A 20,048-nucleotide genomic window follows, 5' to 3' on the forward strand; every position below is an offset into this window, starting at 1 on the left:
GGATTCATCTCAAATATAGAGGGAAAAAAAGTCTGACAACACTAAACCAAAACAAACCCTAGAAATCTAATTGTAAAACTGAGGCTACTAGAAGGGGAGGGAAAAGGTGGAGAGGAAAAGGTAGAGGAAGGAGGCCCAGTGGACTATGGTGGAAGACCATGGGTGGCTTGGTGGTAGGATTCTATATTTCTGAATCATATACAGTTGTAAATCAGTGTTATCATAAAAATATTTAAAAATTAATTTTTGAATACAGTTCACACCTAAAATATATCTTATATAATGAAGTCTTCATCTCCGTCCTTTAGCTATGTAGTTTCTCTTCTCATTTGCTGTCAAAATTATTAGTATTGTTATTTCCAGAGATATAAGATGAAAGTTCTTAAAGTTGTTTATTTCTAATAATTGTTCTATCCAAGTCGTCTCTGATTCTTGTTCCTCTTCCCTGTAGAGTAACCTCACTCAAATTTTATTAATGAGGTTAGAGAAGACTTGTATTTCCTCATATAGTTTTTTTTTTTAGCCAGCCTTTAAATTTTTTATAGGCAAGTGTGTTTACATCAATAAAAGCAAACATCAAAATATCACAGTCATTATTTTGTGTTTTTCTTATTTCCTGTTGCTTACTATTTTGTGCTTCCTATTCAATTGTGAAGGAATTTTATGCTTTTTAATTAAGTGCCAATATATAAGAAATGGAAATAATTCTATTTACTAACCAGAAATGATCAGAGACACCTTGTTTGAAAGGCTTTTTATTGTTAATTCACAGTAATACTTCCTGCATTTAATATTGGCTATCATTCTCTAGCATAATAAATATATCTTTTTACAGTGCTCTCTCAGAAGAGGAGAAATCTACATTGCGTGCAGGGCTAATTACCAACTTCAATGAACCAATAAACCAGGTGAGGAAGAAAATGAATGCCAACTACTCTTTTTGTTTCCTTAGTTTTTGCTTTTCCAAATTAATTTTGTTTTTACATGAAGTCCATTTTTTTTTTAAAAGATTTATTTTATTTATTTATGTATACAAGAGCTGGGGTGTAGGCCAGAGGGGTGTGTGTGTGGGGGGTGGGTGAGAGGATTCACCAGAGACAGAGTGGGGAGCAGAACAGACAGATTGACTAAAATACCCTGCTGAGGGGAGCAGTGGGTGAGACAGGAGAGGTCCACTGTGCCATGTGGGTTAGCTCCCAGGCCAGGAACTGAACTTATGCTACAGTGGCTGCTGATAGCTTCATAGTGCTGAGACTTAATACCTTGCATCACTAGGTAGACCCAAAATGTCCATTTGTTTTGTTGTTTTGTTTATACATACTTCTCTATTGATTTCTTGATCCAATTCTAGCTGTTAAAAATTGTTGTTAGATTTAGCTATTCATTAGCATTCTCATTTTTTGAGCCAGTGTTGAAAGCAAATTTCTATATATTTGTAGTTTTACTGCAAAAAAAAAAAATCATCTTAATCATTTTGATTATCCTTTTTTATTTTATTTTATTTATTTATTTTTAAACCCTCACGGGTGGCCAGGGAATGAACCAGTGCTGCAGAGGCTGCAGGCAGCCTCGCAGCCCAGCACTCAACCACTGCCCCACCAGGGGAGGCCCTCAGTTTCCTTCTTAATACTGTGTTTTTTTTTTTTTTTTTTTTTTTTAAGATTTGTTTGTTTATTTATTTATTTATACAAGCACTAGGTACAGTCAGAAGTGCTGGAGGGTGAGAGAATTCACCAGAGCGGGGAGCAGGGCAGGCAGAAGGACTGAAGTACACTGCTGAGGGGAGCAGGGGAGCAGTGGGCGGCAAGAGAGGTCTGCGCGCCTTGTGGGAGGTGGCTGGGGAGCAGCTGGGGATGGAACCCACGCTGCAGAGGCTGCGGGCAGCTTTGCAACCCAGCCCTCAACTGCTGCGCCACCAGGAAGCCATTGATTATCCTTTTTTAAAGCTACAGGTTGTCTTCAGATTTTTACTATTTCCTTGATAATCACATTTTCAATTTTTACTTTTTGGGGATAGGAATTAGAATATGTGGGCATTTTTTTTCCCTCAGTGAGATTTTCATTCTAATAAAATAATTTTTGTTTATGGATAAAAAACAGTTACTGTCATACTTGATTCTTTCAATTTGAGTGTTAAATCGTACTTTATTTGGTAGTGTCTCCAGTGCAGTTTTATTTCAACTAGTTTAAGTGATCTCAGTTGTATGCATTGTAGCTTTTTGACTAAAGAGATGAGAGAAGATGGAAAGGAATCGAATGATTCTTACTGGGGCAGGACATAGTTGGGTGGCTGAGGGGGTAAACTATTGTTTGGGTGTCCTGTCAGCCAACATTTGGAAAGCAACTGATCTGTGCAAATATCAGTATTTACATACTTAATGTTTGATGTTCATTTCTGCTTTTCAGTGGTTCTTAAGCTTTGTGGTCTTAGAACTTCCTATACTGCTGAAATAAAACCCTCAAGTGTCACATCTGTTGATACTTATTATAAATTAAAGTTGAGAAAATTAAAAATATTTATTAATTAAAAGTAGTAAAATCATTATTTGTTAATATAAAGAAGTTAAAAATGGGCAGTAGTTATTTCCTCGTACAATAAATATTTATTTATTTATACAAGAACTGGGGTACAGTCAGAAGTGCGGGAGGGTAAGAGAATTCACCAGAGCCAGAGCCAGAACCAGAACAGACAGACCAACGAAATACACTGCTGAGGGGAGCAGCGGGCGGCAGGAGAGGTCTACGAGCAATGTGGGACCCTCACCGGCTGGCCAGGGATCGAACCAGCGCTGCAGAGGCTGCGGGCAGCTTCGCGGCCCAGTGCTCAACCGCTGCGCCACCAGGGGAGGCCCTACAATAAATATTTAAAGAGAAGGGTGGCATTCTTTTGCATATTTGCATATGTCTTTAATGTCTGAATTTTTTTTTAAAGATTTATTTATACAAGAACCGGAGTAGAGGCCAGATGCGCGGGAGGGTGAGAAGATTCACGAAAGACAGAGTGGTGAATAGAACAGGCAGACTGAGGAAATACACTGCTGAGGGGAGCAGTGGGCGCAACTGGAGTGGTCTGCCGTGCCATGTGGGACCCTCACCAGCCTGGCGACTGGGATCAAACTGGTGCTGCAGAGGCTGCGGACTGCTTTACAGCATGGCACTCAACCACCTGTGCCACCAGGGGAGGCCCTAATGTCTGAATATTTTAAAGAAGCCATCTAGATTTTCCTATCTTCTTCATTTACTCTCTTGTGATATATATTTTCATATAAGTTATATGAAGAGACTCTAGCTTCACAAAGATATGTTATTGGTAATAGGAGCTCACAGACACCTCATAGATTCTTAGGCTCCTCAGGAATCCATAGACCACACTTTGAGAACGGTGTCTTAAGCAGTTATTCAGTGAAATTTTTTCACTTTGTTCAAATGTGTAATTAACCAAAAAGGTTATTTTCAACTATGAATGCATTTCTTATTCACTGGTTTGATGTCATATATTTATTTCTGACAATTTTTTTCTCCTAGATTGCAACTCAGATTGCAGTGCTGATTGCAAAAGTTGCTCGATTGGACTGTCCCAGACAGTGGCCTGAACTGATTCCCACTCTTATAGAATCTGTTAAAGTCCAAGATGATCTTCGACAGCATAGAGCATTACTTACCTTCTATCATGTTACTAAGACCTTGGCCTCTAAACGTCTGGCAGCAGATAGAAAGCTGTTTTATGATGTAAGTGATTTAATCTGGTTAAATATGATTTGAATACTGTGCTACTTACATAAAATTATCTAATTTTATCTCTAAAATATTTTTTGAAAGATTGCACATTCTTTCTAGTTGACCTCAGAAGGTTCAGAATAATAGATAACATCTGAATGATTTTAAGTTAGTGATATAAACTTAATGATATGATCACTTAGTAGCCAGATTGGTAGAGAATAATCTGAAGACTGGTTTGAGGTTATGAAGTAGTTCAAATAAGATGCTAAAGCTCTTAAATAGGTAGTGGTAAAAGGAACATTTAGGAGGTTGCAGAGTTGAAATTTAGCAAGTTAAAATTGACATGTCTGGATAAGTGTGTGTAGGATGATGGAGAGAAGTGTATGTAGAAGGGATCTGACATAGCTAGGGGATGGAAGTGATAGTCCTTCATTAAGTATTTTGATGTTACTTGTTGAAAAGGCTTTTCTTTCTTCATTAATTGCTTGGGTGCTTTTGTATTTGACTGTTTTGGCCTACCAAAACAGTGATTTTCATATTTCAACCTAATATTATGGACTGCACCATGTAACACTGGTGACTCTTTTCAACAGTACTCTTTTTTTTTTTTTTTTTCTCCCCACATTATGTTTATTGAGGTTAAGTAGGTTTGTATTGTTGTATCTACTTTAGGGGTTGTAAGTTTAACCTCTACAGTATGTTTTCACATCCTACCCACTACTAGTGCCCCAGTCATCCTCCACCATGTGCCCACCCTGCCACCTTTCCCCTCTGTTTGTCTCAGTTTTTCAGTAAGATGTTAAGAGATTATTACTTTATTTTTAAGATTTATTTTATTTATTTAGGGATACAAGAACTGGGGTGTAGACCAGAGGTGCGGGGGATGGTGGTGGTGGTGAGAGGATTCACCAGAGACAGAGTGGGGAATAGAATAGGCAGATTGACGGAAATACACTGCTGAGGGGAGCAGCAGGCAAGACAGGAGAGATCTGCAGCACCTTGTGGATCAGCAACCTGGCCGGGGATCCAACTTGTGCTGCAGTGACTGCAAATAGCTTTATAGTGCTGAGACTTAACCCCTTGTACCAACAAGGAGGCCCAAGAGATTATAATTGTTAGGGTTTTGACTAATCTTTGTAATCTTTGTTACGTTCAGCATTTAAGTGAAATGATCAGTATTTGTCATTCTTCTTTTGACTGATTTTGCTTAGCATTCATTGTCCTCTACTTCCATCCATATTGTCACAAATGGCAAGAATTCATCCTTTTCTGCAGTTGTGCAGTTTTCCTGTGTGTGTGTGTGTGTGTGTGTGTGTGTGTACATAGACTATATTTTTCTGACCCACTCCTCTGTTCTTGGACACTTAGGCTGTTTCCATAATTTTGCTATTGTAAATAGGTTTGCAGTGAACATAGAAGTAAATATATCCCTTCAAATTAGTGTTTTTGTATTTTTGGGTAGATACCTAAGAGTATAATTACTACATCATTAAGTAGATCTGTTTTTAATATATTGAGAAATGATATTTTCCCTAGGGACTAGATCAGTTTACATTCCCACTAACAGTGTAGGAGGGTTTCTTTTTCTCTACATCCTTCCCAGCATTTGTTGTTCTACTCTTTGAATTGTGCCTAGTCAGGGTCCTTATTCTGGATAATTTGTTTGAATTAAATTCTTGACAACTTCAACTTTCTTACTTGGTTGTCTTGTACCAGGAAGCGATTACTTCTCCATATACAATGAAATCTAGGTTTACCTTGGATCTTGTATTAATTTAAATAAAGAAATTGGTATTTTTATTGCATTGTACTGAGTTATAATGTTGACTTAACTATACCATGAGTTTTAGGCAGGAGAATTGTCCCTCTTATTGCTTTAGTCTTAACTAACCCAGAAGAGTATACATAATGGGTTGTACTCAATAAATGTTTTTTTTTTTTTTTTTTAAATAGAGGCATGCTTTATTTATTTGTTTGCTGGTTTGCTTGTTTGTTTTGTTTATACATGCACTGGGTACAGTCAGAAGCGCGGGAGGGTGAGAGAATTCACCAGAGCCAGAGCGGGGAGCAGAGCAGGCAGAAGGACCGAAGTACACTGCTGAGGGGAGCAGCGGGCGGCAGGAGAGGTCTGCACGCCATGTGGGACCCTCCTCCGGTGGCCGGGGAGCAGCCGGGGATCGAACCGGCCGCGGGCAGCTTCGCAACCCAGTGCTCAACCGCTGCGCCACCGGGGAGGCCCCTGTACTCAATAAATGTTAAATGAGTAAGCAATAGAAGATTTGTTCCTAGGTACCTGCCAGCTTTAAGAGTACTCTACTGCAAAACTTCAGTAAGCATGAGTTTGGGGAGGATATTTACAACTCAAGATTCCTGGAAAAAAATCAACTTTAGCATCTTTCAATATGGACTATAGTAGTGGAATCTTGAAACATGGAGCATATAGTATAGGCTAGGAGGGAAATCTCATCTAGTTGGTTTGGGATTCAAGATGTTTTGTTTAATGGAAGTTAGCTAATTTGGTCAGGCATCATTATAAAAAGTAATTTTGCTAGTTAATAAAGTGTCCACTATTATTTTGGTAATCTGAGGTATATGAAAATCATCCTTTTCATAATATGTTTACTTTAATGCCAAATGGTCTTGATGTACTAGTTCCAATACACACAAAAAAATGCAAGCTCACAGTTGCTATGGCAGAGTAGTGTGGAGTGCATGGTGAACTGCTGCTACCTGCTGATCAGTGCATCTGAACAATTCTTATATCCTCTTTCCTTCCATATTAAAAGAAATTAGGTTCTTTTCAGGGTGAGAGATTACAAAATCAGTTGAGAAAAAATTGTTTTTGTAGTAACAAAATTCAACTTGATTTGACACAAAAAGGAATTTCTTTCTATAAAATACATGCTTTTCATATAAACCTGAATATAAAAATGTTGACATTAACTCAGTTAAAAATCTAAAGTCAGGCCTCCCTGGTGGCGCAAGGGGTTAAGACACAACCTATGAAGCAATCCGTAGCCACTGCAGAATGAGTTCAATCCCCGGCCAGGAAACTACCCACATGGCACAGCAGACCTCTCCTGTCTTGCCTGCTGCTCCCCTCAGCAGTGTATTTCAGTCAGTCTGCCTGTTCTGTTCCCCATTCTGTCTCTGGTGAATCCTCTCATCCCTTGCACTCTGGCCTGTACCCCAGTTCTTGATGCATAAATAAAGAAATTAAAAAAAATTCTAACGTCTATGAGAGCAAGGAAGATTTAAAGTTCAAATAATAAATCTAATGTAGTTATAAATGTATTTATCAAATAATACCTTATAGACAGACTATATAACCCAGAAAGATACATTGCTGTTGTAAATGAAGTAGCTCATACCAAAAAAATGAAAATGTATTTTTTTAAGATTTACTTTATTTGTTTATGGATACAAGAACTGGGGTGTAGGCCAGAGGTGTGGGAGGTAAGAAGATTCACTAGACACAGAGTGGGGAGCAGAAAAGGCGAATCTACTGAAATACACTGCTGAGGGAAGCAGCAGGAGAGGTGAGAGGTCTACTGCGCCATGTGGGTTAGCTCCCTGGCTGGGGATCACTCATATTGCAGTGGCTGGGGATAACTTGATAGCACTGAGACTTTAACCCCTGTGCTATCAGGAAGGCCCAGAAGTTTGTTTGTTTTTTTTTTTTTTTTTTTTAAAGATTTTTTATTTATTTATACAAGAACTGCGGTATAGGTCAGAAGTGCGGGAGGGTGAGAGAATTCACCAGAGACAGAGCGGGGGCGTGGTGGGGGGGCAGAATAGGCAGATGGACCAAGACACTGCTGAGTGGAGTGGCGGGTGAGGCAGGAGAGGTCTGCCACGCCATGTGGATTTCTCCCTGGCTGGCCAGGAATCGAATCCGCGCTGCAGAGGCTGCGGACAGCTTCACAATGCGGTGCTCAACCCGCTGCGCCACCAGGGAGGCCAGAGAAGTTTGCATTTTTAATCACTATTTTTTTTTTTTAGAAGCCAAGACCTTTATACAAAGACCTTAGTGTTATTCCTTCTCTTATATTTTCTTGGCATTCAATAGAGGTCTTAACCAACTGACCATATTAGATTCTTTGCTGTGCAATTTTGACATGCAATGAGTTAAACAGTCTTCCTAATAGGAAAATTTCAACATACTTGTGTTGAGATAATAGTACAACTACCTCCAAATAGTCTTCACCCATATTTAACTGTTCTTATGGTGTTGCTGCATTTGCTTTTTTCTTCTGCTGGAACAAACCCTGACCACCCCATTTCAAATCCAAGAGTACTTTAATATGAATCTTTCAAAAGGACATTTTTCATAACCCATTTTTATTAGGAATCATTTAAGCCTGGATATTAGGAGTTAATCTTAATTTCTTCTACTTAAGAGTCAATAATAGACTTGCCTACTGTCTGTGTACAAGAGAGCTGTGTAATACTGACACTAATAGTATGTTCATGGGGAAAGAAAATACACCCTCAAAAGTCATTTTGTAAGCTATTAAAATCTGCCATGGAAGAAAACATACTATAGTCAAGACTATAACAGCAAAAATTAACAAAACACTGGAGGATTTGGGATTGATATTCCCACTAAACATCATACACATTATTTGTGCAAAGGTATGAGAAAACTGTGAGACCAGGTGAAGTCAAATCACCTTACACTTCAGAAGAGACTTCTTGATGAGTTGCTGTGCTTTCTAAAGAAAGAAACTTAACAGAACCACATAGCTTCTTCCAGTTGGATTGATTAGTTTAAGAAAGATAACTCAGTTTCATAGGTAAGACTTTCAAACTTAGTTCTAATAAACTTACTTCATGAAGTTGTCTTTCAAGAAGATTCTCATAGTTTCAATTATAAATGTTAAATTTGAGAGCGCCAAAAAGCCACTTACATGAGATAGGTCTAGCCTTGAGGAAATTATAGTGTAGTAAAATTTATGAAAGTAGATGTATTTTTGTAAGTTTATCACCAAGTAGGTTAAATATATCTTGTTATCAGTTTTGTTGGGTAGTTCTAATTGCCATACTAAATGCCATATTGAGTCTAGATTTTATCTCTTACTCTGCCAAATTTTATACTGACTTTCAAAAAGCATCATTCAAAGAGTGACTCCTATAATCTATAAAAAATCATTTCTGCCATCAACCTATATAGGGATTTGTGCATGTGTATCTAGGCTTATATATATGGGGGAAAGAAGGACCTTTTTATAGAAACTTTAAGGGAGGAGAGTCTCATAGTAACTAACTTGATTACCCCTACCCCGAAATGGAGCTGCACTAAACTAGAATATTTACGTATAACATGGTGTCATGGTACTTACTCTTTCTGTATGGTTCACATGGTCATTTGAGTCCTAAGAAAAAGGAATTAGAATAGGGAGCATAAAAATATAAAAACCTTATGACCAGACTCTCTGTAAATTGTTCTTAAAGCAGTGTTAATTTATGCTTTGTTCTTTTGCCCATTTATCTAGTCATCTGGCAAATATTTGGGTTCCTACTCTGTGCCAGTCACTCTGTTGGATGCCTGAGCTGCAACTGTGAACAAAGGTAGGGTCCCAAATGCAGAGAAGGGTAGTTTCTCCTCTACCTCCCATTTATTGAGTTGATACTTTGGATATTTGAGAACATGGTGTAGGCACTAGTGTCTGAAGGTAGGCTTAGTGCTATTGCTAGGATTTAGTAGTCTGGAAGATGAGTCAACAATGATCCTCCTGGGTTTGAGCTGTACCAATGACAAAATGCATAGGTAACAGATTCACAGATCTTTGAAACTTCTCTGAAAATAAATATTAGTTGGGAGACTTTGGCAGTTTGAGTAGAAATTGTTTTGAGCTCACACATCTTGGTATTTTGATAAATATGCATGCCATGGTTGGACAGAAGCAAATTTCGATTTAAGTCTTATATTATAGAAAAAACTTAAAATATTCTCCTCACAAGGAAACATAGTTTTGTGACTGTATTGTGACACGTTGACTGGATTTATTGTGGCGATCCTTTCTCTGTATATACAAATACTGAATCATTTTTGAATCATTTTATGTACCTGAAACTAATGTTATATATATCAGTTATACTTCAATAAAAAGAAGAAACACTGTATACTACTAAAACGGCTATACCTTTTTTGTTATTGCTCAAATGTACAGGTATTTTTAAAATTACTTATTATAAAGTTTATTTTTTAGATTTATTTATTTATACAAGAGCTGGGGTACAGGTCAGAGGCGTGGTAGGGTGAGAGGATTCACCAGAGACAGAGCAGGGAGCAGAACAGGCAGATGGCCAGAAAGCACTGCCAAGGGGAGCAGCAGGCGAGGCAGGGAGGTCTGCCACGCCATGTGGGTATCTCCCTGGCTGGCCGGGAATTGAACCCATGCAGCAGAGGCTGCAGACAGCTTCATAGTGCTGTGCTTCATCTGCTGTGCCACTGGGGAGGCCCTATAAAGTTTTAAAAACACTGAAACTGTAAACTACCATATACCCATTCTCCTAGATATAGCTGTTAACATTTTGGTATTTCTGTTTATTCCCTTTTTTCCTAAGGTAAAGAGATCCTAAAGAGTTCTTTTTTTTTTCTTAAATTTATTCATTTACTTATACAAGACCCGGGTACAGGCCAGATTTGCGGGAGTGTGAGAGGATTCACCAGAGACAGCAGGGAACAGAACAGGCAGACTGATGAAATACACTGCTGAGGGAAGCAGCGGGTGAGACAGGAGAGGTTTGCCGCACCATGTGGGACCCTTGCCAGCCGGCCGGGATCAAACCGGCGCTGCAGAGGCTGCGGACAGCTTCACAGTGAGGCGCTCAACCTACTGCGCCACCAGGGGAGGCCCTTTAAAGAGTTCTTGATACCTTATTGCTTAATACTTCATTTTTTATATGTTAAAGTTGTTCACAATTTATTAAAATCTAATAGGTTTTTATTCAGTGGTTCATGAATCTGGAACATCCAGCCCAGCAGATAGAAAGGAGCTTGGAAGAACTTTACAGGCAAGAGATTTTTTTTTTATAGACCAAAGTGAGGTGCTTGCTTCGGCAGCATATATACTATAGACCGAAGTGAGGAGGATCCAGGAAGTTACATTGGATGTTAGCTGATAAATTAAAGCAGGATTTCTTTTCTTATCAGCACAAAGGGAAGTCTTATAACTGGTTAGGTGACATGTGGTGGGCGGGCAAATACTTAGTGGTTTATCTAGGCTTTTTCTGGGGAGCTGAGTTAAGCTTTAGTTTGTCTAGCATGAATGACTCCACTTAGGACTTAATGTGGTTTCTTTACCATACATAATCATTTAACTTTCACGATACTAAGAAAAGTAAAAATATTGATGTAATATGATTTAATTCTTTTAATGAGTTTTCTACATGGTTCTCAAATATATTTTTACAAGTGATTTATTTGAGCTAGGAAAATGAATAAAGTGGATACATTACATTTGTTTCTATCTCTTAAATATGTTTTAGTTCAAAATAGCATGATTTGCTTCCCCCTTTTCCCCTATTGAGTTATTGAGTCATTGAGCCATTGCGTTATTGAAGAAGAAACTGGTTGTTTTAAGGATAAAGATTACATGACTTTGATTTAGACTTTTTTTTCCTTAGGGGAAAATTGTAAGGACAGCGATTCTGAGACTAAAAGAGAATTTTTTTTTTTTAGAAGATTTATTTGTTTATTTATTCAAGCACTGGGCACAGTCAGAAGCGCGGGAGGGTGAGAGAATTCACCAGAGCCATAGCGGGGAACAGAACAGGCAGACTGATGAAATACAATGCTGAGGGGAGCAGTGGGCGTGGCAGGAGAGGTCTGCGCGCCATGTGGGATCCTCGCTGTTGGCCGGGGATCGAACCGGCACTGCAGAGGCTGCTGGGCAGCCTCACAGCCCAGCACTCAACCTTTGTGCCACTGGGGAGGCCCACTAAAAGAAAATATTTGAAAAGTTTTTTAAAAGAAATAAAACTTCCTGTAATGGTTCACTTTTGATATTCAAGGAATCAAGTCTTTTGTGCTCCTCAGTAGGTAAAGCAGTCAGTGGGTGTCACTGTTTCTTCTGGTTTTAGAAAAGAAAATGTAAGCATTTGATGTTTTCATGAACTAGAACCAAAAATTTTCATTAATTTATTTTCATATTGCCTAACTGAATTTTCCCTTCCCTCTTACTATTTTTGATAGTAAAAATATAGAAGAAATTTAAAGATTCCTCCTTTTTGCTTCCTTCATTATTTTATCTTTTCGAGCAGAAGCTTCTGCAGGGCTTCTGTTTATAAACTAGCTAGCAGTGTACCTCCCCAAATTCCTGTGCTTGCTTTCTTCTTTTTCCCTCTTTTCATCATTGTGCTGAAAGGATAGTGTTACTACTTTTTTATTTCAACACATTTGTATTTTTGTAGAGGCCTTTTATATACTAGCTAAAAAAGAATCTTGAGTTGGAGCTTTAATAGATTCCTAATGTTCTTTACTAGGTGCTTATCTCTAACACTGGAATGTGAAGCAAAGGAGAATATTCTTTTTTATAAAAAATTTCCGTACTAGTAATTTTTCTTGATTTCTGTCTCAGATGCTATATGCCTTCATTCATTTAGCAGTAACTGCTTTAAGCCAAACCTTTCATTTTGTGTCCTAATTTAAAGTATTATTTTCATACTGTTACTTTTCACGGCTATAAAGAGATAAGAATTAGTCTGTCATTAACATATATAAATGTTGGGCCTCCCAGGTGGCGCAGCGGTAAAGCGCTGGTCTGCGAAGCTGCCCACAGCCTCTGCAGCGCTGGTTTGATCCCCGGCCACCGGGTGAGGGTCCCACATGGTGCGCAGACCTCTCCTGCCGCCCTCTGCTCCCCTCAGCAGTGTATTTCATCTGTCTGCCTGCTCTTCTCTCTGCTCTGGCTCTGGTGAATTCTCTCACCCTCCCGCGCTTCTGACTGTACCCAGTGCTTATATAAATAAATAAATAAATCTTAAAAAAAAAAACAAAAACAAAACGTATATAAATGTTACTGTGTTACTTATTTTTTTAAGTAATGGGAATGAAATTTTCCAATATTGATGAAAATTACTTAAGGTTAAATGGAGTAGACCTTTGATTATCTGAATTACTGAACTTTCTCACATGTTTTGGAGTCACATTATAAATGGAAAAAAGGTGATTTTATGAAGCAAAATGGAATTTTGTTTTAATGACTTTAATTCCACTATTATGAAATAAATTTTTTAAAAATCCAAATCTGACAATAAGAACCTTTGGCATAATATTCATATGTGTTTTGTGATATATTTTGTTTGTTTTGGAAGGGGAGAGGACTTTGCATTTGTTATGTATGTAGGTAGTGAATTCTATAAAATAAATAGTCTCTCTGTAACAGAAGTAATGCCTGAAAAAAAAATTAGAACAGTTATAGTTTTTCTTTTATTGCTACCATTATTGTAAAATACCTTTAAAATAAGTCTGATGTAGTTTTGAAATATTGTGCTGGTAATTTATGGTGGCAAATTTTTCTTTAATATTTTCTCATTCTTGAAATGGTGCCATATTCCATGTGGAAAATTACCTTTGTTGAGTAATTTGATCTCACTTTTAGTTGAAGAACTAGGGAATGATTACCATTTTTTCTTTATAGGCTTATAGTGCTAAATAAATGGGTATTGAGAATTAGATAAAAGTTCTTATGATTCTTTTTTTTTTTTTTTAAAGATTTATTTTATTTATTTATACATACAAGAACTGGGATGTAGGCCAGAGGTGTGTGGGGTGGGAGGATTCTCCAGAGACAGAGTGGGGAGCAGAACAGGTATTCTATGCAAGAACAGTTTTCTATTGAATGGGCACAAAAGAGGTAGGACTTAGTGAAGAACTTGTTATATTAGATGCTGATTCACATAATTAATTGCATCCATAGTAGCAACAGTATTGTCCTCAGTGAGTATGTGGGAAATTTCCCCCTTTGTCATCAATAAAAGAAAATTCTACCTTATATAACTTTTGGAGAATACAATTTACTGTATTGACTCTGAGTGTATGGTTTTCGTATATACTTAATATTAGCGCATATTTTGATATTATGAAATTTTTTTAAAGATTTAAAGATTTTAAAAATTTAAATTTTTAAAAAATTTTTATTTATTTATGAATACAAGAATTAGGGTACAGGCCAGAGATGTGGGAGGTGAGAGGATTCACCAGAGACAGAGTGGAGGACAGAATAGGCAGATTGACTGAAATACACTGCTGAGGGGAGCAGCGGGTGAGACAGGAGAGGTCTGCTGAGCCATATGGGTCACCTCCCTGGCAGGAATCGAACTAGTGCTGCAGTGATTGGCGGTAGCTTGATAGTGCTGTCTTTAACTCCTGCGCCCCCGGGGAGGCCTCTTACGAAGTTTAAATAGAACTTATAAAATAGTTCTTATTTCTTTTACTAAATTACTTGTAGTTAATTGCTAGTTAATATGAAGAGGCATTAGGATGATGAAATTAAATATGCAGGCTATAAGCACCTTTCTTGGTTTAAACCCAAACTCTTGCTTTTGTTAATAATATGCTGTTTGCTTTTTTTTTTTAAGATTTATTTATTTATTTACTTACTTATATAAGCACTGGGTACAGTCAGAAGTGCGGGAGGGTGAGAGAATTCACCAGAGCCAGAGCGGGGAGCAGAGCAGGCAGAAGGACCAAAGCACACTGCTGAGGGGAGCAGCAGGTGGCAGGAGAGGTCTGCGCGCCATGCGGGACCCTCCTCTGGTGGCCGGGGAGCAGCTGGGGATCGAACCGGCGCCGCAGAGGCTGCGGGCAGCTTCACAAGCCAGCGCTCAATCGCTGCACCACCAGGGAGGCCCTATGCTGTTTGCTTTTCACCAAGTTACTTAACTTTTCTATACCTCTGTTTTCTTTCCTTTTCTTTTTTTTTTTAAAGATTTACTTATTTATTTATGCAAGCACTGGGTACAGTCAGAAGCGCGGGAGGGTGAGAGAATTCACCAGAGCCAGAGCAGGGAACAGTACAGGCAGACTGATGAAGCACACTGCTGAGGGGAGCAGCGGGGCAACAGCAGGAGAGGTCTGTGTGCCATGTGGGACCCTCGCCAGCCGCTGGGGATCAAAGCGGTGCTGCAGAGGCTGCTGGCAGCTTTGCAGTCCAGCGCTCAACCGCTGCTCCACCAGGGGAGGCCTTCTCTGTTTTCTTAACGTAAAAGAGGCATAAAAATATATACTTTTTAGATTGTGATAGAATGTTAGGCCTCCCTAAGATATTCATGAAAGACTTTCCCAAGATGGGTCATTTTGGTAGGTAGATTATTTTAAAATGATATCAGTTGAGACGCTGTAGATTCATGAGAAATTTTCACTTTTGTAACTGCCTAGAAGAATGAAACTTGGGGGGTATTACTCAATTTTTGGTTATCTCCAGAAATAACCTTTCTATCAAAGAAGCCTATTTGTATGTCAGGGCAAGTATCTAATTACAAAGTATCTGGCCTTCAGCATGAGTTGCTTCTCCTCCTCATGTGAGTCTCCCTCCCATTCTTCTTCATACCATGGGCCACTCTTTTCATTCTGCAGTTCAGGATACATCCTCATTTTGCCAGACTGATTTTTAAATCTACACCTATGTATATAATTAAAATTGGTTTTTCTCTTACAAATCTGTGTGATGTTAATTTGATTACCTTATTAACCTGAGAGGAACCCCCCAGGGGAAGAGGGAAATTTCCCTCTGCTCCTACATGATGATTAAATAAGTTGTTACAGATAAAGTGCTGTGAGTGGTGCCTAGAATAGAGTCGCAAAACAGCTACTGTTATTTTATCACATAAATTTTTGTGGTCTACATAAATACTTGTATCCTGGAAATAGCTTTTAAAAGAGGTCAAAAAAAAAAATAAAAGAGGTCAAGAAACTTCAAGTAACACTGATGGAAAAAATTTATATAAAACACAAGCCTATGCAGTTTTTATAGGCTCTATATGTAGAAGTTAGTATCAAACGTTTTGCTTTAAGGAGGAAATGCAAATAAAATAATTCAAGTCGTTGTTTTGTTCTAAGTAAGAGAGAGGCTCAGAGTATAATAGTTCTTGGATATCGTACCCCTTAGATTTTTGTTTTAGCCAAAGCTATAGATTTCATTTTCTTTTCTTTGCAATATTTGCTACAATAAGAAATTATATTTTAATTTTAAAACTTGATTTTTAAAGTCTCTGTAGTGGTGCCTGTAAATCCTTCCCCTATAAATCCTTCTGTTTCTTTTTTCTTTTTATTCAGACTGATCTTTTCATGACTTACATTTTTGGAAAAGTATAGGGTGTGATAACTTAAAGTTATGCAATAAATGTAATAAATTTGAATGATGGATTTTCCTATTTTATTTTTTAAAGATTTATTTATTATTTATTATTTATTTATTTATTTATGCATATAAGAACAGGGGTACAGGCCAGAGGTGTGGGGGGGTGAGAGGATTCACAAGAGACAGATTGGGGATAGAACAGGCAGACTGACTGAAATACACTGCTGAGGGGTGCAGCGGGTAAGGCAGGAGAGGTCTGCTGTGCCATGTGGGTAGCTCCCTGGCCGGGGATCGAACTCGTGCTGCAGTGGCTGCGGATAGCTTCATAGGTTGTGTCTTAACCCCTTGTGTCACCAGGGAGGCCTGGTTTTTCTATTTTAGACGTAATTTACTTTCATAGTCTCTAAAAGGACTTGACTAATCAAGAAAAATATTAGAGTTATAAGTTATAAGTAAAAGCTTTTAATTTTTTGAGTCAAGTTTCTTTTGCTCCCCCATCAGATTACATCCTTTCTAATTAGCTTGAGCTTCTCTACAGTATTTCATGGAGTCATGTCAGTTTTATACTCTTTATGATACTGCTACTTTTGCTATAGTTCTGTATTGAGATAATTATCACTGCAATGTTTTGGCCATAACAAAATATTTGGATTAAATAAATTATATTTACTCTTTGAACTATTGCATATATACATGAGAATATGCTATAATGGCTGCATAAGTAGTCATTTTACCTTTTATTACATATAAGTATACACATAAGGCATTTTATTATAGGGAAAAGTGTTAACCACCTGTAGTGACTTGGTTGCCCTTGTCCTATGAACCAAAAATAACGACGAAAGCAATGTGAACTGGGTGACTCCAGTATACTTTGTGGGATAACCTATTGTTTAGCAGCCAATTCTAGACTGCGACTAAGTGCATTTGCATTCTGCAGCTCTATTCTGAGGGCGGTGAGCAGAAAACTTTGTCTACTTTATTAGAACCCAGGAGGCCTTGAGAAACTATTTTATGATATCTTAACAGAGAAGATAGGGAGGTGGGCAGGTGATAGTCTCATAGCTGTTGCTTCCATCTTGTGTAACAGGAGGATCACCCAAGGTCTTCTGCTTCTAACCCTCAGATAAGCTGAGGGTCAAGCCTTTGCTTGTGTGGCCTATACGGATAGATACAGGCTGAGGCAACATGGGGATATAGCAAAATGGTTTCCAATAAGCACAGGTTATTAAAATTAATGAATTAAATAATAGAAATGGAATTTGATTTTTCCATAGAAATATTGTTATATTTAATGTTGCATTTCTGATGGGTTTTTGATGCCTAATCTTATACAGTCTTTAATTGGGTGAAGAGATATATGTTGAATAAGAAAAAATATTCTGAAGTATACCAAAGATAACTATTTAAAATAAATGACCATGTAGGTTCAACTATATTGGTTTTAGACCTTCTGGGAAAAAATTGAAAATACCACTGTAAGAGGACTGTGCCTCTACCAAGGAGTAGAGGCTAACTGCATCTCATGTAAGAGCCAGGTTTTAAAGTACCAGTCCTCGTTTGGAAAGCACCCTTTCAAACCATGTGGTTTGTCTTTGTCTTTATTTTTTTTATTATTATTATTATTTTTAAGATTTTTATTTATTTATTTATTTATTTATACAAGCACTGGGTACAGTCAGAAGCACGGGAGGGTGAGAGAATTCACCAGAGCCAGAGCGGGGAGCAGAGCAGGCAGAAAGACCGAAGTACACTGCTGAGGGGAGCAGTGGGCGGCAGGAGAGGTCTGCGCGCCATGTGGGACCCTCCTCTGGTGGCCGGGAAGCAGCCGGAGTTCGAACCCGCGCTGCAGAGGCTGCGGGAAGCTTCCCAACCCGCCGCTCAACCGCTGCGCCACCAGGGAGGCCCTGTCTGTGGCTTTAAATGCCCCCAAACCTTATGAGTAGAGCCGTTAAAACACAGAAATTTGATTCCTTTATATTTCTTAATATTGATTTATCTGATATACTCAATGACATTCTTTAAGTCAGTGTTTTAAAAACTGAGTGTTCCGATTTGTTAGCAGACAAGAAAAAGCAAAAATGGAAAAATATCACACTTCACTGCAGACATTAGATTGGGTTTTGTTTCAAGAAACTAGTATTTTAGGGAGTGTTTATATGTGTATGTCTGTGTATGTATTCATAGTGACAGCTTTTGCAAACGATACTTTCTCTTTTGCATTCTGGCTAAAAATGTTTGGAATGTTGCTATAAATGGCTCACCTATTTCAATCTCATTGAAAATGCTGATACGTATATATTATGTAGGTATAATTGATCAATGAAATCTATTACTATGAACAAATTTATTGATGTTTCTTTACAGTTAGCTTCTGGAATTTATAACTTTGCCTGCTCTCTGTGGAATCACCATACAGATACATTCTTTCAACAAGTTTCTTCTGGCACTGAAGCTACAGTTCTAAGTTCACTAGAACGAACTCTGCTATCCTTAAAAGGTACTGTTAAAAAACTTGATATGTTAATTTTTGAAATGACATACCTCAGAACAGTCACCAAAAGGTTCCTCTGCTTGGATTTTCTGTTCCTAGTTGCTTTGGAGAATAAGGGATTAATTTCTTCCTCAGAGACAAGTGTTTATTTGTAGTTTGTTTTTCTTTTGTGAGAATAGCTCTTCCCCACTAATTTATGAAAGCACACATAATTTCATTGTTGTAAGTTACATTCACATTATTGAGATCTCATGGTTCTGAATAAAATTACTTTCAAATACTACCACTTTTTTTTTTTTTTTTTGGTTTACATCTTCTACTTGAGTCATTTTGAGACCCTACCTATATCTTTGTCATGCTAACTTTTCTAAACTTTTGTCTCCAAGATTTAGTTGAGTTCCATCTCCCATCTGTTTTCTCTGAGAACTCAGGAGTCCATCTATCTTCTTTGTACCTCAGAAGCACTAGGATTTTAGAAGGTGCTTGATGGGGTGCCATCTTGACCTGTGTTTTCCTGTGCTTTGCTTTTAGACGTTCTCTTAGTATAAATCTCCATTTCACCTTTCCTGAACTGAGTTATTTATCTTCATAAATGTATTTTGAGGTTCCTTTCCTTTTAAAAACATTCATACCAATTCTTTTCTGTTTTCCACTCTCTCCTTATGTTTTCAGTGTTAAGGCTCTTTTAGTTTGTTTCTTAGTTTGATCTCAAACAACCTTTATATCTCACTTATTACAGCCCATTTTTCATCCTTCTGATATATTCATAAGCACTTTCATCACACTTACTCCACTACCTTAGAATGCTGTCATATACTTTTGGCCATTCTTTAATGCATCTCTGATATTTTAGCTAGACAGTGGATGCACAAACTCCAAGATATCAGCAGCTTTGAGTTGAGTCTTATGGACAAATGTTGGAATGATTTTAAAGAACTGTTGACAGGTAAAATCCATTGTACAGGTTGTTATACAAGTGAGTAAGAGATGGTTTTGCCAACATTTCTGAGAAAGAAGTCAAAAGATTTTAGAAAGAATTAGAGTAACTGATAAAGGGTTATATACCCAAAATTTTATGTAATGATTACACTGCATTTAATGATTAAAAAATTTTCACATGTTCTTTTGATTGTAGAGTTACTGATTTCAAAACCTAACTCCTGGCAGAAAGGATGTTAACTATGCTGATTTTTATTATCGTGCTTTAAGCTTTCCATCACTCCCTATCTCAAGATCGTAGGTGCATTTTAACATTTCTAAGGCATCTGAACCTAAAAAATAATATTTTCCTTTAAAATTCTTGTTCTGGGGCCTCCCTGATGGTGCAAGGGGTTAAGTACCGCACTATGAAGGATCCACAGCCTCTGTAGTACGAGTTCAATCCCCGGCTGGCCAGGGAGAAACCCACATGGCACAGCAGACCTCTCCTGTCTCGCCCACTGCTCCCCTCAGCAGTGTATTTCAGTCAGTCTGCCTGTTCTGTGCCCTGCTCTGTCTCTGGTGAATCCTCTCATCCCCCCTCATCT

The 20,048-nt window shown here is 38.0% G+C and overlaps 1 protein-coding gene across 3 annotated transcripts in view; it reads left to right on the plus strand.

Annotated features, from left to right (window-relative positions):
• Positions 1–20,048, plus strand: part of IPO11 (importin 11) — a 139,700-nt gene that overhangs the window by 22,743 nt on the left and 96,909 nt on the right. For all 3 annotated transcript variants that reach the window (XM_037530614.2, XM_037530611.2, XM_037530613.2), the window contains 3 exons: positions 836–908; positions 3,526–3,729; positions 18,396–18,528. In XM_037530614.2, coding sequence (XP_037386511.1) covers positions 836–908; positions 3,526–3,729; positions 18,396–18,528 — 410 coding nt within the window. The remainder of the gene's footprint in view (positions 1–835; positions 909–3,525; positions 3,730–18,395; positions 18,529–20,048) is intronic.

The sequence above is a fragment of the Talpa occidentalis genome, unplaced genomic scaffold, assembly GCF_014898055.3.
Source record: "Talpa occidentalis isolate TD23 unplaced genomic scaffold, MPIMG_talOcc4v2.1 talOcc4.6, whole genome shotgun sequence".
NCBI lineage: Eukaryota > Metazoa > Chordata > Mammalia > Eulipotyphla > Talpidae > Talpa > Talpa occidentalis.